This window comes from Struthio camelus, chromosome 26, assembly GCF_040807025.1.
Source record: "Struthio camelus isolate bStrCam1 chromosome 26, bStrCam1.hap1, whole genome shotgun sequence".
Classification (NCBI taxonomy): domain Eukaryota; kingdom Metazoa; phylum Chordata; class Aves; order Struthioniformes; family Struthionidae; genus Struthio; species Struthio camelus.
Genome location: NC_090967.1, coordinates 1,112,197 through 1,139,677, shown reverse-complemented (window position 1 = coordinate 1,139,677; position 27,481 = coordinate 1,112,197). Strand labels below are relative to the sequence as shown.

The 27,481-nt window shown below is 46.5% G+C and overlaps 1 protein-coding gene across 1 annotated transcript in view; it reads left to right on the top strand.

Annotated features, from left to right (window-relative positions):
- FBN3 (fibrillin 3) overlaps positions 1-27,481 on the top strand; it is a 145,575-nt gene that overhangs the window by 78,946 nt on the left and 39,148 nt on the right. The window contains exons 9-20 of the mRNA XM_009683577.2: positions 4,536-4,661; positions 14,155-14,307; positions 14,999-15,196; positions 15,885-16,028; positions 16,675-16,794; positions 19,532-19,657; positions 20,321-20,443; positions 21,206-21,481; positions 22,345-22,398; positions 24,873-24,998; positions 26,022-26,147; positions 27,177-27,296. Of these exons, the coding sequence (XP_009681872.1) occupies positions 4,536-4,661; positions 14,155-14,307; positions 14,999-15,196; positions 15,885-16,028; positions 16,675-16,794; positions 19,532-19,657; positions 20,321-20,443; positions 21,206-21,481; positions 22,345-22,398; positions 24,873-24,998; positions 26,022-26,147; positions 27,177-27,296 (1,692 nt within the window). The remainder of the gene's footprint in view (positions 1-4,535; positions 4,662-14,154; positions 14,308-14,998; positions 15,197-15,884; positions 16,029-16,674; positions 16,795-19,531; positions 19,658-20,320; positions 20,444-21,205; positions 21,482-22,344; positions 22,399-24,872; positions 24,999-26,021; positions 26,148-27,176; positions 27,297-27,481) is intronic.

Genomic DNA, 27,481 nt, shown 5'->3' with positions numbered 1-27,481 from the left:
TCAGCATTGTGCCCTCCTCTTACACATTCCCTAGATTTTTAAGGCCAAAAAGTACAATTATGATAGTTTAGTCTCTCTCTTCTGTAGTCCGAACAATCTCAGAGAAGAAAGGTACATGCAGATGCAGAGCTTCTTGGTAAGTGAGAGCACATCTTTTAGAAAGAGATATCCAAGCTTTGTATGGAGATTCAAAGCAGGCCCTGAAAGGGAGATGTCAAGTCTGTATTGATCATCTGGACTCCTTTGATGGTAAAAGCAAGAAAGTGAGATCTCAGCAGGGTAATGCCACACTTTCTTAAAGATGTCTCCAGTCAGCTCGAAGGAACCTGCTTGAGGGGGTTGCATTCTATTTCTATTGGCTTTAGAGTGTGCTCAGATGCACCTGACTTTTACACAGACCAAGTTAAATGAGTTGACTCCATCCCAAGAGTTGGAAAACTAGTACTTATCAGTGTAAAGCTGTCTACTTTATTCCAGCCTGAATTTTAAAGTCTTTTAGCTTCAATTTTCAATTTTCATCTTGCCTTTTCTGAGGCTGCAGAGCACTGTGCTCACAGCATCATCTTTGTGTGTCACATTTCTATGATCCATTCACATCTTCCCATTTTCATGGATAAATTGAGTAGATTGAGTCCTACTAGTCCTTTTATATCATGCAGGTTCTTCCAGGCTTTGACTCATTCCCCTAGCTAGACTTTGAACTCCTCAAATTAGGTAATATCCTGTTGTAAGAGCTGGTGCCAGACAGAGCTGTGGCATCCAGGAATGATTTTGCAGAGGTAGCACCACCTCCCTGCCTCTTCTCGGTATTCAGTCTTCAGTTCTGCACTAGCATGGCTAGCCACTGCATGGCACTGTGAGATTGCAGTCAGACATTTCCTTCCTAACTCCCAAATCTTTCACAGTTTCACAATGTACAGGAAACAGCTTACCATCCCTCTGAGTGATCCGTACCCTTTTCTCACAGAATACAAGGACCCTTTCTCAGATCTGTCACTGTGGCTCATATCCACTGCTACTTGACCTGACAGCCAGGTCTGCTGGCTCTCAGCACAGATTTCTGCTGATTCCTCACTTGCCCTGAAGAAGTGCTTCTGGCAACTCTTTCCATGTGTGCATATGCTGCCTTTAAAGTCTGTGAGCTCAGCTCTTCCAAGGACATCCTCCATTCCCACTCCCAGATGAGTGGTCTTTGCTGTTCTGCTTCTTTTTTGCAGACGCCTCTTTGCCCTGCAGCAACTCTGATCTCCACATATGCTAACGCCATCAGGCTGTGGAAGGTTGTTGTGCTGCTCACGTGAGAAAAATACCATTGAAGGAGCTTAATTTGACCAGTTCTTTTTTCATTATTCTCCTGCCAGCCCCCAGTAGTATCTGAATTGCGTATACAAATTCCCATATCCATTCACAAAAGCGCTACAGTTTTAAACTATAATAAATAAAGCTGCTTAGCAGAGATCGTTTATATAGCCAAAACGTATTTTTTTGTCATTGTAAAAACTCTCTGGCAAGTGTTCCATCTGTCTTTTACCAACCACCTGGACCACAACCAGCAACCAAGTGCTTTGGGTGCGTTAACTGGAGGCTGAATTCTAATTCCAGATCAGCTTCTGAAAAAGATTTTAGTGGTTAATAGAAATATATCTACAACCCTTATCCAAAACTAGTCTTAGAGTCAACAGCCATCCAAGTGTGGCTGGGGCCTATACATTTAGCAGCATTAACATTTTGGTCTAAACTTTTTGAAAACAAATTTCCATTGGCAAAATTGCTGATTTGTCACTCTGTTCTCTTCAACTTACCCAGCCTTCAGATCCTGCGTAACTGCTACAGACAAAACTAGAGTCTAGCTCTCCCTGTATCATCTGTATAAGAGCTTGTTGAGTCTTGTGCCCTGTCCTCACCCCTTCCTGTTACAGGCTGAGTGCTGTTAAGCTGCAATCTATGGGCTTCCTGTGTGGTTTCTCATCTGTTATTAACTAGGGCTTCCACAAGCATATGCAGCTTTTTAAATACTCAGTAGAAGAAGAGCCAAAAAAATACCCCAAGAACTTCCTCAAGGCTGTAATAAAAATGTCCTGGACATTTTGGAAACCTGTATAGTCCTTCAGGATATCTTATAGTGCCTCATCTTTCCATCTCAGTTCTTCTAGTGCAAATCAAAATTTTACCCTGAGCATGATTTCAGCTATAGATGCTCTGTCTCAGGACCCAGACTCTGTCAGCTATACTGACAGACAATCTCATGCATGGCAGTGAACTGCTGGACAATCAGTGTGGCAGAACCTGTTGACACAGATGATCCTACTAGCCCTAGGCTGGAACCCAGCTGGGGATTGTTTCTTACTCACTCATCTAGAGGGCACTGGCAGAGCAACAGATCAGGGAACATTAAGATTCCCAGATTCCCTGGGCTTCTTTTCAGCTGTGGTGTTCACTAGTATTTCTTTTATCTTCATGGATAATTAGGTGTGATATCACTGAGGACTCAGTGTATCTCTCTGTCTCACTAATCTTCCCTGCGACTAGATAAGTAGCTGAAACCATGGCATGCTCACGGACTAGGAAAGGCTGGGCTGTAGGAAGGAAGAAAACTAGGACAGAGTCAGGAACTTAAGGAAAATTGTTAATCATAGTTATATAAATAGTTCTCTGCTTCCCTAAAATCTGGTGGTTCCACCTAAAGTGGTCGGTATAGTCCTGCCCTGGGCTTGTTGCAAGAGCTGATGGTACTGCATAAGATCTCAACTCCTTCCAGCTCCCAACCTATTCTGCTGGTTGGCACTCAATAGGGACACATTACCATGGCTCGCCATCACCATAAAACTAATGCATTTCTTTGGTCACAAACTGCTGGTAAGAATTCATGTCAGATATGATTCAATAGATGGAGGGATTGCTTGCTAGACTGGTATATGGTATTTCAGAAGGTGCTTTAACAGGGGCAGAACTGGAAGGGAGGGAGGTCCGGTGCCCTTAGCACTCAACTGATAAGAGTCGTAGCTCCAGGCAGGAAAGACTTCACTGAGAGAGCCACAGACGTTCCTGCTCACAGCAATCTATTAAGCCTTTTTTCATGATGCAAACTCCATCTGCTTCAGCTCCTGGCAGAGCATCTAGGAGAGCATCACATCCCTCAGGTTTTGGAGCATCTGACCTGGACTGCTCATCTTTCCTTTGGCTGAACCTTTATGTAAGCAGGAAGTGAGATCAAAGGAGATCAAAGGAGTCTGCCTACAGCCGACTGGGAAAGGGAGCCCAATGCATGGGGGGAATTTGTTGATGCTGAACGCTGCTCCAGGAGCTCTTTAGATAGTGTCCACCTAACAGAACTGGGAGCAAAAGCCAAAATCCAAAGTAGGTGTCTTTTGGGTACATCCATCCTTCATGGGGCTACCATGTCAGGGTCCCTCTGGCTCAGTTTCTCTCTTCTGCCTCATTAATTTGTACTCTAAATTCGGCATAGTAGCTTCATTTCAGCAGATTCATTTCAACCTCCCTTTCTCTCCCCACTCCTTTTGCAGCCTGCTGGGGAGGGAATTTTCCTCAAAGTAAGGAGCATGGCTGAAGAGGCCGTGCTGTAACTCATGTCATACAAAGGAAGTTGCTCCTTCCTTCTCCAGCAGGCACCAAGGCTGGACTTAAGTGCCCACACTGGTATTTGAGAACCCCCAGCAGAGCAGGAATGTCCACGAAGGACTGGTAGATGTAACACAGGACCTCCAGGAGACTTGCATTCTTCCAGAGTGACTGGAAGGTAGGCAGAACTCCCTGGGGCATCTCCGATGGCACTAGACATCTCAGTGTGGGCAACCAGTCTAGCAACAGGGAACCTTCCATTCAAAATGAAGAAATCTGCATATAGGCACCCAAATACAGCTGTCTCCATGTGAGCCATGAGTCTAAGTGGAGGGCAACACACTAAGGTGAGCCTGAAGAAAAAATTATTTCACTCTAAAATAGATAACTGCTGACTGAGGACCTGAATACACAGAGTGAAATGTCTAGATCTCCCTTGCCTAACTGGGAATATAGATGCCTTTTCACCTGTACTTGGATGTCTAAATGTGTGCGTCTTAATAAATTTTTCACTATATGGAGCAATTCAGTGTAAGTGTCCAATGTTTTCTAAAAAATGTGATGTTGTCAGAAGCATTTCTGCCTTCAGAGAAGCTTCCAAGTCACATGGAGGGACCTGTTGTTCAGGTGGAGTCATGCACCTACACAGATGTGTTTCTGTCCTGAAGCTTTTTTTGTGCTCCAGGGAGCTCAACATTTTAAATCAGCCCACACAAAGACCTATTCTTAAATGAAGAGAAGTAGATGACTCCATGAAGATCTCTGAATCACTCTTTGGGAGAGTCTTTTTTTCTTTCGTAATCCACTGGTAGGAGGCAACTAATGATCTCAAACACCCAGCCCATAATACTAGTTCCTTTTCTGTGTGTTCACAACTCTGGTTCCATGTCCGTTCATGGAAGGAAAGGAGATGATTCACAGGGAAAAGTAATCACTGTTGATTTGCTCTTTTCTAGATGTGGATGAGTGTGGTGCTATCTCTGGTGTGTGTGACGGTGGCGAGTGTACCAACACAGCAGGCAGCTATGTGTGCACATGTCCACGCGGTTTCATGACCAGCCCCGATGGATCACGCTGCATTGGTAAGATGCTAAATAGTTCTCAAGACTATTTCATAAAGGGAGTCTCTGAAGCCCAGACCTCACATCATGATAGTGGTTTGTGAATCACTTCAAAGGGGCATGCTGTCCATGTAATAGGTAGAAGATGCTACATTTTCAGTGTTATCCTTGCATGTGTCACGGACTGGCTGCCATGCTCCACCCCAGTCACAGCCCTGACTGCAGTTGTCCCAGTGCTTGGAGTGTTTGGGTAGCTGGGGACTCATTGAGGAAGACTGGGACGGAAGGTGTCTGTCTAGGATAGTGGTCTGTATCAGTGATCATGTTCGAAGAAGGATCATTGTACTCCTACTTACAGAACTACACCAGCTAGTGAGCGAAGCCTGGAGGCCACCCCTTTTATCCGGCATCAGATGTCAGCCAGACAGAGACACCAGTATTCGTCCAACAACTGAATTGCAGGCACAACATGTGGTTTTGGGGTGCATAGGTCCAAGGGAAGGGCTGCAGGCCTTCCTGCAGCAAAGAAGGGCCCAGTGATGGGGAATATCCCACAGCTTCACATTTATCCCTTTGCAGAGGTGAAGGGGTAAAGGTTTATTCCCAGTGTTTGCCTAACCAATGCAGATGAACAGTGACCTTTATCATCTCCTCCTCCTTCCTGCTTAAACCACAGGTAGCAACTCATTAATCTCTACCACCCCAGGCTAAGACTCTTTAGGGCTTTAGACTAAAAATTGGCTTCATCTCGCTGAAGTCAAGCTTTCACGAGTGAGTTGCTTTGCACTGAGCTGATTATCTGGGATCCTTCTGTAGTCAGTGGAGAGGAAGAGGTTCTTCCCAAGCATGGCTCAACGCACTGTAGACATCTATGCCTGCATGCATGTGGAGACTGCAGGCTTACACAGCTGTTGTATAAGCTCTTACACATTACCTTATAGCCACCTTCCTCCTGCAGTGCTTGATTTTTGATTTCCAGGTCCGAAATCACACTTGCAGTCCCTGTCCTGCAGATTGCATGAAGGGCTCAGTGGGGCCACTGTGTGACACTCCACAGCCTCTGGTGTACCTGCTTACCCCTATCTCAGTTTGGGTCAAGGTGTCTGTATTCTTAAGCTTCCCAGAATTGGTTGGAGTCCAGGCAAGCTTTCCCCAGACTTATGACCTGTTCTGCCTCCAGACCACAGAGCCTGGAGTGAATCTTGCATGTTTAACAGATCAAAATTCCTTTCTAAGCCTTGTAAATATTTGATGGTCCATTTCTCTCTATAACAGACAATAGTTTCTATGATAAATAGATCAACTCTCTGTTTATTTGCTCTCAGCAGGGACACTTACTTGAGTCAAATTGGATCCCAGAGTTTGTCTCACTGTTCAGAAAGTTCATTCATGTTTAGAAGGGCTAGGACACAAGGATTTATAAAGAGGAACAGTTACAGAAAAGGCAGAGATAAGACCACTATTAGGGCAATGGAAATGTTAGGTACAGTTTTCTGCTGAAAGTCCTGGAAATTAATACAGAAATATTTCATTTCTAAACTGTTTTATAGCTACAGAATTTGGAGTAAAAATCAATCATGTCCAGAAAGAAACCATTATAAAGTATACCATAAGAGTCACCTTCTTTGGGAATCTGATAGATTTTGACAAGAGTGAGGTTCTTTTCCTCTGTATTTCCCACACCCTGTCGTAAGCCCAGAGAGATGTGATGGCTGTCTGACGAGTCATATGGACATATCCCCTCTTTCCTTCAAACCAAGTACTTCAAGAAATGAAAAGTAAATAAAATAAGGACTCCCAAAGTTTAAAAATAGTTCAAAGCTTAGTTAGCTGCAGTGAAATATGACTGCATCTGATCTTGATACATCATGCTGTAGCCATTTCCTTGAGCTGGTATGTGCTGTGAGTGTGCCGTCAAGTTTTGGATAGACCATATTTTTTCTGGCAAAATGTGCTAATTTAATTCTGAGGTAGTGTTGCCCCCATGATCCATATTTTGCAAATTCTGTTTATATCATTTGGAGGATTTTAGCGCTCATTTTGAGAGTTTACAGTATTTTAAACCCACAATTTATGTTCTATGAAATGAATCAAATAAATGGTATATAAAACTGGAAATTAATAAATAATTAAATTAAAAACATTAAAGCATGAACAGCTTCAAGAGAGAGCGGAAGAAACCTTGTACTAACACCCACCAGATGTTTAGACCGGAAATGACCACATTGTCTCATATATCATGGTGCACCAGCACTGGTGACTTTGTAGTGGCAGCCTTGATCCCTTTCCTCTCCCTTTTTAGTAGAGTAAACACCTTTTTATTGCATTTGAATAATCTCCTGTAGTTTCTGCAGCTGAAACAGCAAGATGTTGAGCTTGAGTTCATCCCAAATCTCATTAGCCTCTTTCACTGCCTTCCTCAAGTGCAGTGAAATGCAAACAGGAGCATAGCTGGAGAAAGTCTGTCATAGTTTGAAATGAACATTTATTGAATGATCCAACCACCTGTGCTTGATACAAAGAATCCAATTCCATACTGCTCATTACAGTTTCATTCATTTATGCTTGTAAAAGACAGGCTCAATGTTTTTCAGGCATTGAAGGATGTGCTTCAGCAGGCAGTGAACTGTTTTTTTTGTACAGTAGATTGCTTTTCAAGAAGGGCTTAAAAGCATAATTTTCAAAACCGAAAAATGTCCTTTCAGATGTGTTTCTAATCCTGTAAACGGTGTGTAAAAATGTCTCATTTCTTCATTGCAAGTTGGAGCTCCTGCACATTGCTTTATTTGCTCTTTCTTTCTTCCTGATAGTGCAGCAGAGCTGTGAAAGAGAGCTTTGGGTCTCGTCTCTCTGTGGGCAACATCAACAAATTTACTTCATGAAGTTCCAGCTAGGGCCAAGTCTCATTTTTTGTTGCAAATTCCTGGGCCCAGTTGGGGTTGTGAAAGTTTTACTGAGGGCCTCGCCCGCCTGGAGAACCACTATTTACTGCTTTGGTCATTATCTGGGAAGAGAAAGAGCAGGAGGAAAAAGGAAACATGAGTAGATAATATTTATGAAAGCAAGAAATGACAAAAAGGAAGGAGTGAAAGGATCACAGGCTTGAAAATGGATGCACAGGGAGCGGAAGAGGCACCCTGATCAGAGCCCCCCAACAGCTCCCACCATTTCCCAAAGTGTTGAGGGAGCCAGGGAGGCTGCCAAGCAGAGCTCTGCCTAAACACTTGAGGAGATCAGCGGTGTAAAGAGGGTACGTAATTGTTAGGATCCCAGTTCAGCTCCCTCTGACCTGTGATGGGTGCCAACATGGCCAGGCCCAGGAGGTAGGCAAGAGGGTCCATGACTCAGTGGCATCTTTGCTGTGGACAGCAAAGAGGAAGAGGGAAGGGAGGCAGTGGGACCAGGACCTCAGCAGAAGGCCAGAAACAGGGCAACTTGAGGGCCGTGTGCACTGGCATCTTCTCTCACTGCAGGAGGAAGCAAGATTGGAGAGTAAGGCAGAGGTAACCACAGATCCCTCAGCTCAGGAGTGTTGGTACAGCTGTACTTTGTAGTGATAATAAAGCTCAAAGCACAAGAGCCTTCCAGCACTCACTATGAATTTCCCAGCAAAGCAGCGTGAGAGAAAATGGATTTTTGTTCCGTTTGCTGCAGGATGATGACTCACAGCAGGTTTCCTTTGAGGTCTGCCTCCAGTCGCTTTGCAGCATACTAAGCATGTGCTTATACGTATTTTCCACAATGGCAAAGCTAGCCAAAGAGTTCCCACCATTGCTTTATCCCTCAACTGCTAGCTTCCATCTGTGCATGGCTAGGTGCTGCTCCCCAGACTCTGCAGTAATGTGACACTCCTACTGTGTCGCTTCCACTTCCTGCTAGCTGTGATTTCAGCTCCACAGGCAAAGTTATATCAACTCTTCAGTCTGATGGAAGACAAATCTTTTAGTAGATTAGTTCTTCATGGGCTCAATGAGCTGGATTCACTTAGCATGTGGTGGCACAACCAGGGCTAACACAAAAGAAGTAGCAGGAGTGTCAGGGATGGCCAAGGAGAGCAACATCCTCTCCACTCTAGCAGGATTAAACAGCATGGAACTGCAGCCCTTTTGTCCAATGAAGCTGTGCAAGCAGCCGCACTGCAAACTGGGTCATTCAATCCATTTTTTGTAAAGCTCTTTCCCCCAAGAAAGATGATTCTTCACCAGCTCATTTCAGGGATGCATGTATACCTCAACCTCATGAACAGTTGAAATGGGAAGTGAACTAGAAGAGTGAGCCAGGAAGGGAGTGAATTTATATAGCATTCATTGTCAAAGAAACTGTCTTTTAATAATACCCAGAACTTCCCTATTTGCACTGCAGCTTCCATGTGGTGAGGTGGCAGAGGCACTGGTGGCCAATGTGCATTATGGATATTGCAGTCTAGGGGGAAGGAGCCCTATTCACTTTCAGCTGTGCTCAGAGGTATGTGTTGTTCCTCTGTTCTGCCATGACTCTTCACTGAAACAGGCAATACAATCTAGCGTAATCTTATCCAAACAAGAATGAAATAGGTCAGTTTTCCAGGAACAGGGAACACATGATGACTTCATCGGTCCAGACAATGTCCACGCCACAGCATGACAGAACAAGGCACCTTTCACACCACTCTTCCCTGAAAACCAAGCACTCTTGGATATCTTGGGTGGGATTCCTCTGGCTACATGCTGATATCTGCATTGCAGCTCCCTTCTGAGCTAATCACCCTCAGGTCCTTTGTAGTCAGAGCCAACTGGCTTTTGCAACTAGTTTGTTTGGTTTTGATCACTTGGGTTTCCTGGGAATGGCAAGACACCAAGTCAGAGAAATACTCACCCTTAAAAGCTCTCTCCTCAGATGAAGTGCATATACTTTTCATTCCTCCTTTTTTTCTCCTCCTCCTCCCCCAAAATAGACCAGCTTTTCATCAGGATGAAGAGTAGAAAAAAATGTGGATTTTTTTTTTGAAACTCAGATAACTTTTTTCGCTTGTCTTTGTTTTTTTTTTCTTTCCCCCACCAGTGAAGGCCATACAGTAATATTTTTCCCCACTCTTTTATTTACCTTTGACTTTTTGTAAATCTCATTTTTTTTATAGTTCCTCAGATCCCAGTTCTCCAGTTATTGCAGATAACAATAAAGAATTGGGAAAAAAGCAAATGCAAATAGTCATTTCACTGTAGAAAGTAGCAAATGTGGCGAAAAACAAATGCCTTTTTAAAAAAAAAATCAAGGAAGTAGTTTTGTATCTTTTAAGAAAACATTTTATGCTCTTAAATCAGAAAAAAAACTAGAAATCACTTTTCAAAATTATTTTCATTCTCTGACTCTTTTAGTCTTCCTCAAGTGACTTCCGTGAGGTGCTCACTAACTCCAACAGACTTTTGTGTGTATATCATGAAAAAACACTTCCAAAGCATCCATAACATCTTTGAATCATGACAAACTACTGACAGACCTGTGGCTGTATCCCTCCCCTCTGTGTCTAATCATGTTTAATCTAATGTGGAATTTCACATCCTTTCTCGCCTGCAGCATTAGCTGATTAACTGAGATTATTGTGCAAATCTGTCCCCTTAACAGCTGCGGAGGAAGGCAGAACAATATCACGATGGCCTTGTGTTTTTACCTCCAGCAAGTGGGTGGTCTTGCAGGAGGTCATGGAGGGACTGAGCAGACCCACTGTTCTTTCCATCCACCCCATCTCTGCCCAAGGCAGATCCAGCTGGGTTTTCAATTAGTTCTGACCTTCACTTCTGAGAGAGATTATTACAAACTGCAGCAAAGACAGATGAATTTAATAAACGTTTGTCCAGATGAATAAGGGCTGGACCATTCCCTCCAATACACAAACTGCTGTGACCGCACTGCCTGGTCAAATTTGTCAGTGCATGTCTGTCTATAGGGACCAAGGTTGCTTTTTCAGAATTGCTTCTTGTTTATTAACTGGCTGGCTGTCACGGTGTATCACAGCCTTGGTGACAGCGTCCCACAGAAGAACATAAGGGCAAAATGGGAGGTAAAGGATTTATTCCAAATTACTGCCCTCAGAGCTAGATATCCATTTCAGCTCAGCCCTAAGCTCCTCATGCACCTAAACTAGCATCAGTGGCTCGAGAAACAGGGACTCGTGCAGCTTTTTGAAATGCTCCCACTATCCCGCCTTGGTTTGTTCAAAGGACAGCCCCTTTCTGCAGTAAGAGTCATGGCTGTTAAACAGTGTTCCCAACCTGTCATGCTGTGGAAGCACTGCCCTCTTCTACACCCTGGTGCTTGCAGAGCCCTGTAGAGACATGGGTGTTGCTCTTGCACTCTTGCCATCTGCCAGAGAACAAGGACCTGGAAGGGCACAAAATTCCACATAACTAGTACTTTTCATCATTAGGATTAGGAGTTAATCCTGTATTGCGTTCAGTCCTTTTGCCCAAAATTATCTTCTCCTAGACTGTCTCTCCTTCTGCAAGTCTCTTTAGTGGATAAAAAGTTTTGCTTTTAGAGAAGTGGTTCATGTTGAACTCCGTGTTGCAAAGTGCCTTAAGGAATGTATTCAAGAAAGATATGCTGATTTAGTCACCCTGGCTCTAAATGGGGTCACTGTCCTTCACAAGTCCCAGAGCTGTGATTAGAGAAGAAATATCCACAGCCCACAGATCAAACAGATCTGTGCAATTAATTTCAATTATTTTTCAGTGAAGTGTCAGTCTGCTGGTTAATGTCACTCTATAGGCACAGAAGATAAATCAGACTAGATTTTCCCCCTCATTAAATTACTTCAGAAACAAGGGCAAGAGCTGAATGAGTGGAATATTCCAGGTTTTCCTAGAGGATTTGGTGCCAGACAGCGCCCTGCTAGACATGTGAAAGGCTCTCTGTCTCCTGGGCATAGTCCAGAAGCCTCACAACCCAAGCATCAGTGCCAGGCTTGGTGTCTGTGGCTTTGGCCAGGCTCATGGACTTTGTCCACCTTCCAGGGCTCATTCTCCTCACAGTTCAGTCCAGGCTGTGGGAACCACCCCATGTCCTGAAACATGCAGCCACTGGGAAGTTGCAAAGAGGTCAGACTGGAGAGCTATTGGCCCTCAATTTGTTTAGGGAGAGATGCTGTGACCACTGGGAGCTGGCAGGGAATGCTTCCTCACAAACCATGGGAGGTTTGCCATTATAGCTCTTCTGGGAAGGAGAGGCAGGTCCTCGCGAGGTCTGAGATGTGCAGGCCCACCCTGGGCTGTGGCAGCTGTGGAAAAGTCCTGGCTTAGCACAGGACTGGGGACCACTCTGGCTAATGTTGGAATCTAGATCCCCAGCCTAACCCAAGTGCTGTAGGAAGTGGCTGAGCCACCTTCTTATGACAGCTCTGTCCTGCACAAGGGAAAACAAAGGAAAGGGCTATATGTAGCCAAGGCCTCAGGGTAGCACAGGAATGCCTAGGGAATGCTCACTAATTATCTGGGAACTCTCACAACAGTAGCAGGCAGCACTGGATTGTTTTTATCACAGGAAAGTGTGTTTATTGGCAGCAACAGCAACTCTAGCCTGCACCAGTTCAGTAACCACTGGGGAGACACTACCCCACATTCTTGTCTACCGCTGCTCCCAGAGCTCCTCAAAAGAGGCCAAGGTCTAGGGAAGGATGATACAGCTCACTTTATATATAACTGAAAGGCACCCTTTTCCAGAGATTACTTCTGTAGGAGTAACCCTAACCACTGGTTAGGGCTAGGCTAGACTCCTTCTTTGTGACACTCCTTTTGTTCATGAGTTTGTGTCCCTCTCTGCACCAATATGCAACTTCAACAGACGAGAGTGTTGCTTAGGCCACTCATAAGGCTTATGTCCAGTGCAGGAGCTACAAACCAAAACTCTTCCAGTGCAGAGGACGGAAATCATAGGTCTTCTTCCAAGTAAGCATCAAGTTAGGCAAAAATCAGCTATTCACTGTAGCAGCTGTACCACATCATCTGAGCTGAGCATAGAGTTTTAAAGATGCTGGAAGCAAAGTCCAGAATTTGACTTACCGAGGAACCTTGACTCCGTGTGCACCTCAGACATCTAATGGATTAGATGGGGTTTTCTGCATCCAGTTCCTGAATATCAGGACCTGATTTTTATGAATGAATTCTTCTCTGTGCCCTGGAGCCAGACAGGTTTTGTCTCTATATTCCTGCTACTCTATATTACTGTAGCTAGAAAAGTTATCACTCTCTGCTGCTCCCTCTGACCTGGTAATGCCTTATTTGTAGTAAGGATGTTTCCAGATTTTTGCCCTTCATTTTCACCAAGCCTCCTTTGTTCCTTGACTGCATCAGCAGATCTTAGTTACCTTTGATTCAATACTTCAACAATAAGTACGGTAAGGAGGGGCTTTGTCACAGTCCTTGCTTAGAGATGACTGAGAGGGTCTAGAGGGAGACTCAAGCACTGTCTGTGGGACAGTTCCTTTCTGGACCCCAATCAAGAAAGTCATATGGATTTTAAAAACAAATCTAAAATCTAACAAGCTTCTGCAAAGGCCGCACAGGCCTGTGCACAAACCCCAGACAGAATGAGAGCATGCTCTTTTTATCATTATGGCTTGCTGGATCTGGCCAAGTTCAGGGCCTACTGTACAGTTATATTGGCACTGATGACCAACCCCTCATCACAAATGTATTCTAAATAAGCAAGACAGACAGTAATATCAGAGGGATAATGTGAAGAACGGAGATCTCAGCCCCAGAATGCAATTTTGGTGAATAATATATTTAATCCAGAACAGTTTGTCTATCCCCACTGATGGGCTGAGTCTGGCTGTTCGGCAGTGAAAATGTTAAAGTTTGCAGTGAGGTCTCCTGTAAAACAGCTCCCCTCAGCCTGTTCTCTCTCCCAGCTGCTAACTCAGGATGTGTTGGTACAGTGGGTAGCGCAGCCCTGACTATCATCAGTGCAGAAACGCTAGTGAGACAAAGGAGACACCTATAAAAGATCTCATTTCTTTGAAATGGGAAGGTGAGGAAATATGAATCCAGACTAGGAATGGAGAGGGCGGAATACAGCACTGGTGGGGGGGGATCTCATCTGTTTTCTGCTCTGTTAACTGAACTAGAATCTTCTGAGTCTGCTTGTCCTTCCCACAGGGCTCAAGGCAGATCCTGATGGAGCAAATCCAGTGGAGAGGAGTTGCCCACCTACTGCCCATTTCTGGCTCTCAGATAGGCTGCTTATAGTGTTTAGGAGCCTAAATGGCAATGTGAGATTTAATACTGGGAAACGAGGTTCGTTACTCCAGCCTTTATGTGCTCCAGATGGAGGTGCTGGAAAACCTCATGGTTTGGGAGGATGAGGCAGAATAGAAGGTCGGATCAGGACATTGAGCAGAAGAAAGAGACACCACTGAAAACAGGCAGTCGGGACATTCCTCTCACATTAGCTGGGACCTGACTGGGAGTATAGCAATGGCACCCTGTGAACGCATCTTCTCTCTCTCTCTCTCTCTCTCTCTCTCTCCCCCCCTCTGCAGACCAGCGGATTGGGACATGTTTCTCTGCTCTGATTGGGGGCCGCTGTGCTGGGGAGCTCCCTGGCCAGTACACCAAGATGCAATGCTGCTGTGACTCGGGGCGTTGCTGGGCCATTGGGCAGACTCCAGAAATGTGCCCTGTCCGGGGGTCTGGTAAGTGCAACACCAAGGACCTCCAGCTCCCACTGGGTCAGCTTGTGGCTCTGACTGACCAAGTGATATCCCAGGCTTCCACAGGCATGGGGAATCATTAACATAATGCCACAGAGAAGGGTCACATGGGAATACTGGCTCACCTGCCTGGAGCTCATCGGAAGGCAAGCCAGATGAGCTCAGCTGAGGCAAGAATTTACCCCCTTCCTCCTGCCCATCCAGTTACTTTGTCTCCCACTGCATTCGAGCCATGGGGCCAAATGAGAGTGAGTCGCGGCAGGAGCAGGCCTGGAGAAGTCACAGCAGTGTAACTATTTCCATCTCTGCCTCTGTCTTCCTTCATCACCAGTTACCTTGCCACCATGCAGGGCAGAACCTTACAGTCCAAGTCTGGTAGCCTTCTAAGTCCTGTCCCTTCCTGCATGAAGGGAGCCTTTGGTGCCACCTTCCCCACATATCCTAAGAAGCTGCTGCCAAGCACCCTGGCAAGCTGTCTCTCATCAATTTCTTTGGAGTAGAGGGGGTTAAAAACCTCCTCATCCATTTGCACGCTTCCCATCAGCACGCACCCTCTTTGCTGTCTGCCATTTCCTGTCTCCATCCCTCTGCCTGTGTTCTCTGCATCCTGGCAGAGACAGGAGAGGGATTCAGGCACTCTTGGAAAGACACTAAGGCAGCTTGTTTGTTTCAGATGAGTACCGCAGGCTTTGCATCGAAGGACTCCCAGTGGTGCCAGGGTTCCCTGGGAGCTTTCCAGGAATTCCTGGATTTGGGCCCAATGGTGTTGGGCCAGGAATCAACGGGCCTGGAGGCATTGGACCAAATGGGGCAAATGGACAAGGAGGAATCCCAGGTCTGCCTGGAATGGGCCCAGGAAGTTCAAGCATCGGTAAATTAAAATTCCTTTTTTACAGTGCTGACCCAATTTGGCTACATGTCTCAGAGTATACACAGCGTGTCTGCCTGTGTGTCTGCCCGCTTCTCCAAGCTGTGCACACATGAGTAAAACACCAGTGCTCTTAGCCAGCTACGAGGTTTATTTTGACATTGGGGGAGTGATGGGATTTGACATTAATGCTGTGCAGAATGCTGAGCCCAACAGCAAATCAAACACCGTCTCTTGGCAGAGCAAGGGAGGCTAGCTTCAGTGCAGAATATCTTTTTAATTACCAAATGGCAATGAAGCTTTCACGTCACCATCTCACTCTCAGTCTCCCCAAAAGAGAGGAGTGTTTTTCCCACTACGTGAGACACCCTTCTTGTGTGCATCCCAAATAGCTCCCTGTCAAGAGCTTTGACCTATAAACATGCAGTGGATGTCAATATATATTGATCCCCACGTTACTTCTTAAAGGCTATTCTTGTGCATGTCAGTAGGGCAGGGGTACCATTGCACCCTGAAGAGACTCTTGAGCTAGCTGGGTTTCTGTCTGCAACCCCAAGCAGAGATGGTTGTTCAGGGCCCAGGAGCAGCACTGATCCAGCACAGTTTCTGTACTTATTGACTCTACCCCACACAAACAGCAAATGGAGGTGAGCTGTAATTCTCTTCCTGATGCTATCTTTGTGCTTTCCAGGAACTGCCACATTAAATCAGACCATTGACATCTGCAAGCATTTCACCAATCTGTGCCTGAACGGACGCTGTATCCCTACTCCATCCAGCTACCGCTGTGAGTGCAACATGGGATATAAGCAGGATGTGCGTGGAGAGTGCATCGGTGAGTGGAATCTGCGTAACACACAGAGGTCAGCTCCCACCATGCACAAGCCCCATGCCTGCTTCCAACAGACCTTGAACAGGTGCTCCAGCAGCCTCTGTTCCAGTCACAGCTCCCCCTGAGAGGCTGGAGACAGAGGGCTGGTCTCAGCTAATGAGGCAGGATGATGGAAAGGATGTGCCTGCCCACTGAGGAACACTCAGGGTGACAACTCTCCTCTGTTAGCCACGGCTTGATCAGGGGTGTGAAGCAATTACCATTGGTGTAATTGCTTAGCACTACTTAGTCAGAGTCCCAGCAAAGCTTTATTCCCTCTCCATTGCTCACTGTGCAGAGCCTCGGGAGAGGTGACCACTCCCCAGGCTGCAGATCCTCGTATCCTGTAACTCTAAAGTCTCTTTATGGTCCTTATCAAGTCACCAGGCCTGAGTGGCCTTCTATCCCCAGCAGCTGCATCATGGGCTCCTCAAAGAAGGGTCTTGCTGCATTCCTCCCTTGCTGGCCATGCTGTCAAGATGCTGAGCACAGGAGTTGTAAGGATGGGCTCAGCAGCTTACAGAATCCGTTCTTTGTTACCTTTCCGGGTAGCTCTCAGTGTGTTCCCTGCATAATGGTGTCTCACGGGTTTAAGCTCTTCTTCTTGCAGATGTAGATGAGTGTTCCAGCAGCCCTTGTGTGCACGGTGACTGTGTGAACACACCTGGATCCTACCATTGCAAGTGTCATGAAGGCTTCCAGAGCACACCCACAAAGCAGGCTTGCATTGGTATGTCTTTTCTGGTTTGGGAGGGACATGGGGTACCGCACCAGTGTCAGCAGGGTTATCAGAGAGCGAGGTGCCAAAGGAAAATGTCTGTAAAGGGGAAAAAGAGTGAAGAGTTCCCAGCAGCAAGCAACCTCCCAGCAGGATATGTTTATGGGATTTAAGAGCAACTCATTTGTGTTGTCAGTAGCATCCTGCAATTTTTCAAGGAGAAAGTTTCCTGTACCTTTATCTGTCTTATAATTGGTTAAGAGCAATCCAGGGACTTGCCAAGAGCAGAACAATATTTAAAGATGACAAGATTTTGTTTTGACAAAAATTAGGTTTTTCAGGAATTTTTGTATTGATGTAGCTGATGTTGTGCTTTATAGCAAAGTTGTTCTGTCAGTGCCCTCCTGCAAGAGTGTGATCCAGGTGAAGGACTGCTAAAAAGGATAATAAAATGCAAAGATGATGAAGGGAATGGTGAGAGACCTGTAGAAACTGAGAAGAGCAGACATGCTGGATCTGCCTGATTGCCTCTTCCTATAGTGAAAGAAGAAGGGATGTTTAGGAAAATGGAAAAGGCACAGATATGAAATGGATGAAAGTGAGGAAAAGATGTGTCCTTCAACTCATAATTAGAATTTTTGTCCATGTGGTCTTCCTGGAGCCCAGAGAGCTGCCTTGCTGCAGAGACCACTGGAAATGTAAGTGTAGCACTGAGGAAAATCAGGGAGATCTGGCAAATTGCTCAGAGTAGCCGTTAACTTAGCTGCAAGCAGGTCCTTCTCTAAGGATCCATGACAGATATCAAATCAGATCTCTGAAGCTGCGATTCCTGGCCACTTTCAGAAGTGGGAGATGAACCTGTCTCCTAGTCCAGTCTAAGGAGCCCATGCCATCACTAAGAATATATCACAGTGATATCAGAGGTTGAACCTGGCCTAGCAAGTGAAGAGCTTGCTACCTACCTCAACAAAGTTGGTCCCTTTCTTCATATGTCTTGGCACTAGCTGTGGCTCCTTTTGACATCATGTTTTGAAACCTTTCATTTTAGACTCTTTCTTTTGCTATTGAAGGAAGTAGCTCTGAATAGCCTTTTCTGATCATCTGATTATGGGAGGGTCATGCTCCATGTGAGTGAGAAGCAAAGAGCAAAGACAAATTTCCCTGTCAGTGCCTGGCCTTTGATTTTTTTATTTTGCAATCAAATGGCTAGCTGTATAACTGGTACAACTTAACCCAGTGCATGGAGTGGAAATTTATGACACTGACTTCCGCTTATCCCAGGGCCAATTTTTCTATGCCCTCCAAGCAGGCCATATTGTGCAGCACTGTTTAGACACAGCCATGTCACCTGGCAAAGCAGCAGGTGAGGCCAGCAGAAGTATGAGAAGTGGGATAGAAGCAATGGGTTTGGAAGCATTTTCAAGAGATTTTCAAGGATTTTCAAGAATTTGTCCATCTCTCCAGTGACATGAGATCAAATGCATATTGCATGTGTTCAGCTACTTGTTCCGTAAAGACTCTGATGAAGGTGTTTCCAAAGGTTCAGTGTAAAAAGCTTATCCTAATTTCCAAACTAAATCTTTTAATTGGGAATTATACTGCATTCTTTTTGTGATTCTCTTTCTGGCTGTGCAAATCAGTTCATCATTGGCCCCTTTACAACTTTATTTTATGTGTGGGGAAACTGTAACCCTGTAACCCCTATATCATCTCCCTCCTAGACTAAAAATTACGAGTCCCTCAATCTCCTCTCATGGTTATTGTTTCTAAGCTTCTCATCATCCTTGTTTTTCTCCTCTGGGCTTTCTCCATTTTGTCTCTGTCTTTCCTAACATGTGGTGCCAAAATTTAATTTAGTTCTTCGGCTGAAGCCTCTCTAGCTCTGACAAGAAAGAACTGCCCACTATGGCTCACAGAGAGCTCTTCTATTGATGTAGCCCAAAAGGAGGTTGTCTTCTGTACCTATTGGTGGGTAGCCCCATGGATCAGCCTCTCTGTGATCCAGATCCTTTCCTGCCAGACTCCTGTCAGGCTAATTTCTCCACTGTGAGAGTCTTTTGTCTACAAGACGTTTGGATCTTTCATTACTATTGTGACCAGTCTATTGGTTTTCTATAATTGTCTCGTAAAATGCCTCATCCTGCCTTGCCCAGCTCGTGATAAAGAGTCAATAAGAACCCTCCCACATGAGACAGCCCTCTTCCTTTCTCTTTTCGTCTTTACCCAAAGGGATTCAGTAGCCTGACTCCCTGAACAAGTGTATACCATGTTGCTGAAAGACAGCATCTCTCCTGCTGCCCTACCTCCATCAGTCACACTATACCCCTACTGCAGTCCTGAGATTCATTCAGCTGAGGCACTGGAATCACGTTTCTGTGGTACTTAGTGGTGGGCTTGAGTCCACATTCATTGGTCTGAGGGCTCTTACTGTCTCTAGTAGGCTTGAACAAGCCTAGGATTGCTTGAGATGCAAGGAGGACCTGGAGACAAGGAGTTGACAAAGACATCATGGAGGGACTGTGATCCCAGAGCTTTAAGCCCCTGAATGCAGTGCTACTCCCAGAGTATGCAGGAAGCTTTCTCTACCTCTTCTCCATCTCCTGCAGCTTATACGGAGGTGGAGAGTGCAATCCTCCTGCAGCAGGGCACACTGTGAGAGTTTGATAGCATTTTTCTCATGGAGCAGGTTCTGCTGGAAACTGTCCTCATACTGCCTGTTGCTACTTGCCTATGTTTATTTCCCTGCCAGACATTGATGAGTGCATCATGAATGGAGTAATGTGTAGGAATGGCCGCTGTGTTAACACTGATGGCAGCTTCCAGTGTATCTGCAACGCTGGCTTTGAAATCACCCCTGATGGCAAGAACTGTGTTGGTAAGCCATTTCCTAATGGGCTGTCATCTATGGCTTTGGGGAGGCTGGGCCTGTGCTGAGACAATATCCTTCCTGGGGATCGGCGGTTACTTTAATCTGTGCTGGATGAGTCTGGAATCCCTTTCTTTCAACCCAGGTAGATGCTGCTAGGGCAGGCTGCATCTTAAAAATACCCTTGAGGTGAGGTGAGGAGGAGAAATACTGCTGCACTGAGATAAGAAGGTAGTTTTATAAACATGCTAGTGCTCCTGAAGAGTGCCTGTAGGATTTGGGGTCCAGAAGCATGAACAGGGATGGGTCTGGAAGCAGGACGTTTCCCATCATCCTGAGAGTGGCCACCTCCAGCTGCCAGTGTGCTAGTCTTGCTGTGAGCTGGACCAACTGACCAGGCTACTGAGAGCAGCAGGGATGCAGCAGGACTGCTTTGGCTTGTGTTCTTCTCCATGCCACCAGGGTGGCACCCCTTACTCCAAGAGTCCAAGCCAGCCTATTTACATCTGCTCACTAGGACTAGCAGTGGGAACTTTGCCTTGAGGGTTAGCATCAGCTGTCATAAGGAGCAATTTTATCTCGTGGAAGGGTAAGAGGGGACAAAAGAGTTTGAGCACAGGGAGTACTGCTGCATGTCAGGCTCTGCTTATATTTTCTGCTTGTCCTCCCCAGATCATGATGAATGTGCCACAACCAACATGTGCCTCAATGGGATGTGTATCAATGAGGATGGCAGCTTCAAATGTATCTGCAAGCCAGGCTTTGTGCTGGCTCCTAATGGGCGGTACTGTGTTGGTGCGTAGAACCCCAAGCTTGGTCTCTGCCCCTTTCCCATCCCTCCATCTGTGTTTCTGGGAACTTGTTATGTGCCTGAGGCCAAGGATAGCTGAGAAAAAGCAAGGCTGTTGCCAGTCACCTTCCACTCGGCTGCCAGAAGGTACCTCTTCACAACAGAATGGGCACAAGGGGACATGTATTTGCATCTCTGCTACTTCAGTGCAAATTGGAACTTAAAGGCACTTTGAGAAAAAGGTTAAGCATTGCTGTGAGGCTCTGTCCTGGCCCACGCACAGTGTGAGCTGACAGCAGTCATCTCCGCATCTTACCCAGCCACTACAGCAAGTTCCACCAGTGTTTGTGGGCTGCGTCCCAATGGATGTGAAGGTAGGGTGGAGAAAGGAGGAAGAGGAGGACATGGCAATTCTCCCGTGTACTGCTGTGACACAGGGTAAATTCTCTTGCTTACTGCCCTGTTAACTCAGCAGAGACAAGACTTGGCCAATCTGAGAAGGGGCTGGGTCTCAGGAGACTAAAGATTCACAGGTCTATGCAATGAAGTGAAAGGGGAGCCCTTTGCCAAGCCATGAGGGACAGCCAAAGCACAAGGAATAGGCTGGAGACTGCCTGCAGCAGAGCGTGCAAGGGACATGATGCTCTAAACTATACATCTGGCTCCCCTGTAGTCTCCAAGTCTCCCTGTAAAGTAGGCCAAAGCCCCTACCTTTGTATCCCGCTCTCCATGGGTAGGTAACAGCCATTCTGTGCTTTCTCTTTCAGACATCGACGAGTGCGAAACCCCAGGCATCTGTATGAATGGTTGGTGCATTAACACAGAGGGCTCCTTTCGATGCGAGTGCCTTGGGGGCCTCGCTATTGGGGTGGATGGACGAGTTTGCGTGGACACCCACATGCGCAGCACCTGTTATGGAGGCATTAAAAAGGGCACATGTGCTCGTCCCTTTCCGGGAGCAGTCACCAAGTCTGAGTGCTGCTGTGCTAACCCAGACCATGGCTTCGGAGAGCCCTGCCAACCCTGTCCAGCCAAAAACTCTGGTGAGCTCCTCTTCTATCTGGGTGTGCAAAAAGTCAGGAAAGTGTTCAGAGATATTCTGGGTCCCTGATGGGACCTTTATGAGGTGGCCTAGACAACTTGGTAGTGATATGGAAAAGCCATAGGCAGAGAGAGAGAAATGCCACCTTGCGGTATTCAACAAATTTGGGCTGGATCCACAAACAAGTCTGAGTTGATAGAAGCTTTCTTTTTTGGATCAGAAGGTGGAGTCCCCCATTCTATAGTATTCATTTGTGCTGCAGAGACAATCCAGCTCCATCCAAATAGATGCTGTCTGAATAGGCTGCATGTGTCAAGTGATCTTGCTCACCCAGGCAGTCTTTCCTATTCACCTTTTACCATCCCGCTAATCTTTTTATGGCAGTGATGGGCTGTGGACATTTACTCCCAGATCATCCATCAAAATGCTGAATAGTGTTGAATCTCATATCATTTCCTGCACAGCTCCACTAGAAACATCTTTTCTTGATGAATTTTCATCAATAGCTTGCATTTCAAAATGTCTGATGACAAATTTTTAATCACACGCTTAAAATGTTCCTTGATCTCACCCATTTTATATATGGATAAATATAGTATATATTATATAAATTGTATAGCACAGTCCATTACTTATGTATATTAAATACTATCCAATAGGCTGTCATGAGATGCTGATCTCATTGCAGGGATTTACTGCTAACTGTATCAGCTCTAAAACACATACTCCATAAGTATAAACCAACACTGCTTGGGAGCTCATAGATGGTATTGTAACAAATAATAAATCCAATGTTACTCAGAACTGATCTCACTGTACTTAAAATGTCCAGAAAAGTTAATGACTGTTATGCTTTCTATACAGCTGAATTCCAAGCACTCTGCAGCAGCGGCATTGGAATAACGGCTGATGGCAGAGGTATGTGCATCTCACATACCATGTTCTAGATAGACACATCTAATGTCACCCTGAGCTCTTCCTTTCAGCTGCATTTAACTGAGTGCGTGTGTGCATCTTTGTGACCACGGGACGGTGTGTCATGAGAGACTGAGCGCTGTGGAGTGTATGTTGGAGAGTCAGCCACTTTCTGCCTATGTATATGAAAGCTGTTCGTGAGTAAGTGCCAGGGAACATGCATAGGCCTCGGCAGGTGTAAATGCATGCCAGAACATACACTTGTGTTAGTGTGAGTGTCTGTGGGTGGGACATGGGCTTGGGCACAGGGGCAGTCAGATGATGTGTGTCGTTTCTTCTGCCTAATCTGTCAGTGAGTTAACGTTAAACAAACATCCCTGAGGATGATGTATTGAGTAAAGCAGCTGATTCTTGGCACCCTGTGGGAACTACATTTCTGGGGTTGCACACAGAAGTTGGCTTTACGCCCTACTTTCATAGGAATAAAGAGCATGACCAATTGCATTTCCTTGATCACATCTCTCATCTACCCTCTATCTCCTGGGTCACAGGAGAAGAGGTCTCAGTCTCCCAGGGAGAGGGAGGTCATAAGTGCATGCTCTGCTGCATGGGACATATATTGCCAAGGGGCTGCTTTTAATTAGACAGCTGTGCAAGCGGTCTGGCAACTGGCTGTGCTGCCAGCCCTGGGCAGTGCTTGGAAGAGCACAAAGCCACCTGATAGCTATGGCCTTTCAAAACTTTCCAAGTGGAAACGAGCCAGAGGCCAAACCCTTGTGGCTTCTTGGGCATCCTTCCAGGGCATCTTGTCTTGACAGAGCTCAGTCTCAGGGTGATGATAAGATGCTTTCTAGCAAGAAGCTAATATAAGACAAGCTCTGATCATCATGGCACTGCCCACAACCAGGGCTGCACATGCTGAACGCCTTTTCGAAGCTGCAGTTTCCTGGAGATATAACTGAAGTATGACCACATGGAGACAAAGGCCAGCAGTGTCTGTGAAACCCTGCTCTGGACTATTTGCCATCTGGCACTATGACACTATGAGGACACTGCTGTACAAACATGAATCTGCCCTGTTCTGTGGGAAGGCTGTTTCTTGCCATGGTAAAAATCTCTTTGCCTGGTCACCAGAGCTTTGCTCCAAAGAGAATGAGAGATGACATCGGTGCACAGCAGGTGGAACTGGCCGTTTGGCTGTCACCCCTCTGGGATACTCCTCTTTGCACAGTAACTTGATGCTGTTGTCATATGGGGCAGCCTCCCCTCGAGGGCAAAGCTCCCACTGTGGGCAGGCAGGAGGTCAGTGACAGCAGAGCTGCCCACATCTCACTATGCTCTCTGCTTGCCTGCTGGGACCCCTGAAGACCTCAGACCGCCCAGCACACACATGGGCAGCAGGGGCTCATGAAACCTATCACATGCCACTGCAGAACTGTCCAAAAATCTCTCTTTGGGGCAAATCAATCCAAGGCACTTTGCAAGTCTTTGAAGCAGAGGTATGGACATTCCACAGGCCTTGACCCCTGTCCCAGGCCTTGCTCTCACCCAAACGTAACACTCTTCCTCCTTCCGGGCCCTGCCACCACAACACAGTCCTCACCAGGGTGAGGAAACAGGCAGGGGCCGCAGGTTCTCGCCTCCTTCTTTCCAGGGCACCCAAACTGCTCTCAGACAAGTCTTTATGGCAGCAATAGGAAAAGGAAATTTATTTTGACCTGACCAGGACTTCTTCCAGTCTGGGAGCTGTATGGCCAGGGAGTCGGTGCAGGCTGTCAGCTCAAGGATTGTGGCTGGGCAGGGACCTGCAGAGACTTGGTACCGTTGCAAGGTCTTTACTGTGACCATCTGGCCTTGTGCCTGATCTTCTGCTAGTCCAGCTACCTGTAGGTTGTCTGCCTGCTCCCTGCCCTGTTCTCCTTCCAGCAATGGGCCCCTGTGGAAGGGCTGTGTGTGCAAAGGCAGATTGTCCACCATGCTCTGCCCTTACCCAAGTTGGCCTCAGCATCCTACTTACAGCACTTTCCAAGCAGCTTCTTCCTCTTACATTTTCCAATAGGAGGAATAATTAAATGGTTTAACTTGAGCTCCTGGGGTAGAGATACCTGTCAGGAGACTCAGGAATATAGCAGAAGGACCTGACTACCCTCCCCATGGAACTGAATCTGGGCTCACCGCGACCCTTTATCCACTTCCCTTGTGTTGAGGTGAGAGCGCTAAACTGAATCAGCTGTGTATCCCTAGGACAAAGTTACCCAGCTCCACAGCACCAGGAGGAATCATGCAAGGCTCCCCAGGGCACTCTGGGACACACCAGGAGGGTGGGTTGGACAGGAAGGAGGGATGTCAGCTGAGGGGTGCCCCAGCAGAGGTGCTGTTTGACCAGCAGCAAGGAAAAATGAAGAATTAGGGTATGGAAGATCTCCATATCTGTGGTTGGCCTTGATCCATCCAGTCTGGTTTCTTTCTCTGCGCAGACATCAACGAATGTGCCCTCAACCCGGACATCTGTCCCAACGGCATGTGTGAGAACCTGCGTGGGAGCTACCGCTGCATCTGCAACCTGGGCTATGAGTCAGATCCCACGGGCAAGAACTGTGTGGGTGAGTTCAGGGCAGCCCAAGCTCAGCATGACATGGGGAAGCAGGATTTCAGTGCTAGTAAGGAGAGAGTACACACAAAGGATGAGCCACACGCTCAGCAGATGAGCCTGGGAGCCAGGCACAGACCTCCGTGTGTACAGCTGCCCAGGAACTTGAGGTGATACAGCATCTGATCATCTCAGGCACTATTCTCATTCAGGGCTGCCCTGTCCACATGGGAAAGCACAAGGTTCTGTGTGAGAAGTGGCACATATGTGATTTAATACTTTCCATATTGCATTGCTCTGGGGATGGCATCATCCCCCCAACCATCTGGCCAAACGGATGGGTATAGGATTGTTGAAAAAAGATGGGTGGGCCCCTCTACAGCACAATCCAGACCACCCCAAGACCGGACGGAGAGATCACCTGTTGTCCTCCTTCCATTGACTGGATAAGGACCCTGGACAGGAGGAAGAGTAGGTAGCGTAAATCAAAAGTGGGGGGAAAGGGGGGGAATCTCTGAAGGGATCCACTCCAGCCTCCCACTTAGAGCAGGACTGCCATCAACACCAGAATCCCTCTCCAGACACTTGCTAGTCCTAGCATGGTGGCCAGGTGGTAGGCAAAAAAGCACCAGACCCCAAGGGACACCAAGGGGGGTGAGGCTTGGAGTCTAAATGGCTCTGGAAAAGATACCGGGCTGCAAATGATGGACTAGCCCACTGTAAACATACCAACACTGCCTGAGCTGGGGTAAGTCTCTAGAGAGGGAGGTGCATCCTGCTGCATAATGACACTGTAAACCATGGAAAGCAATAAGTGTGTGTGGGTCTGTTGTCCCTTGTCTCCCTTACCTTGTGGCTGTATCTGTAGGCCTATATGTTTTTGCTCACACATGCCATAAGTAGCAGAAGTTGCTTGACCTGAGCGAAAGGGAGGCCATTTCTGTGCCTCTTAGACTGCCAGGGCTCTGTAGAGCTTACCAGGTGGAAGACTGAACGCTGGTATAGTAGCTCAGAAACCCCATATCCCTGCCCACAGATGTTGATGAATGCAGTGTCAATCGTTTGCTGTGCGACAATGGACTGTGCCGTAACACACCCGGCAGCTACACCTGCACCTGCCCCAAGGGCTTTGTCTTCAGGACTGAGACAGACACCTGTGAAGGTAACGTTACTCTGAAGGCAATGCAGAACATCTTCACCAGATGTAAAGAATGAACTGTGGTTCTTGACTGTGCCTGAAAGGGAGCTAAAGGTCTAATGTGACTTTGGTTCCCTTTCAACTCCAGTGGTTTGAACAGGACCAGCTCGAGGTATTAGGGGTTTTTGTTGTTGTTTTCTGTGGGAAATTTCATTCTACATTTGGAATACATCCAAACCCAGAGCATATGGGGTTTTCAGTAACTGAAAACTAGAGCAGTTTCCTCCAAGCCCCAAAATCTGTAGATAAAATGTGCCCAGAATTGCAGGTTTAGGAGATTTGGTTGAAAGCTTACAGTTTGGATTGGGAGAAGATTGAGATTTGTTTCCTGACCACAAAGTCCCAAAACATTTGAGGACTGGCACTTTATGCATAAATATATGCTTAGACAAAACCCTAATGTTCTGTAAAGACGGTGAAATCTGGCAAATGCTATGTAGCCCCACACTTGCTCCAAACAGGAAGATGAAGGCCACGTTCAGCACTGTGGCTTCTCCTCCTTAGCCAGGAGCAGCCCTGAGTGAATGAGTCCCTCATTCCCCAGTAGTTTCATCAACCAGCCTCAATCCATCTATTTCCTCAGTCCTGAAGAACCTCACTCATTTCATGGTATCTGCAGCAAGTGCCCATTGCCTTTGTGATGGTGGATACATGAGTTGTACCATCCAAGACCCCTAGGGTCTAAACTGCTGATTCTCTAACAGTTGAAAATCTCCTTTTATTGTCTCCCTCCCTCTTCCCCCTCCCATGCCCCAGAGTCCCTGGCCCTGGACAGTTTTTTGCTGGCCACTATACCTGCTCCATGTCCAAGTCCAATAGAACTTTTCAAAGGCCTCTTGAAAGTCACAGAAACAATTTTCTCCTACACCCTTCTTTGCTGAGCAGCTCAATTTGGAGGTACTTTAACTTTACAGCCTGATGGTCATGTCCTGGAAGCAAACGTTGGGTCCAAGGACACTCACCACAGTCACAGTCCCTTTCTTCCCCGCACAGATATCAACGAGTGCACCTCTAACCCTTGTGTGAACGGTGTCTGCAGGAACAATGCTGGCTCTTTTGCTTGTGAGTGCTCCCCAGGCAGCAAGCTGGACCCCAGTGGCACCATCTGTGTGGGTAAGGAGATTGCTTTCAGGAGCCAGCCGTGGGGTGGTGTCTGATATCAGCAGTGGCTTTTGTCCCCTTGCTGTTCAGTTGAAGCAGATTCCATGCTCCTGGCTTAGGGATGGTGATCCTCCATTGTTAGCAACATTTGAAACCTCTTTTGTTCATGCAGGAAACCTGAAAAGCTGAAACCTCAG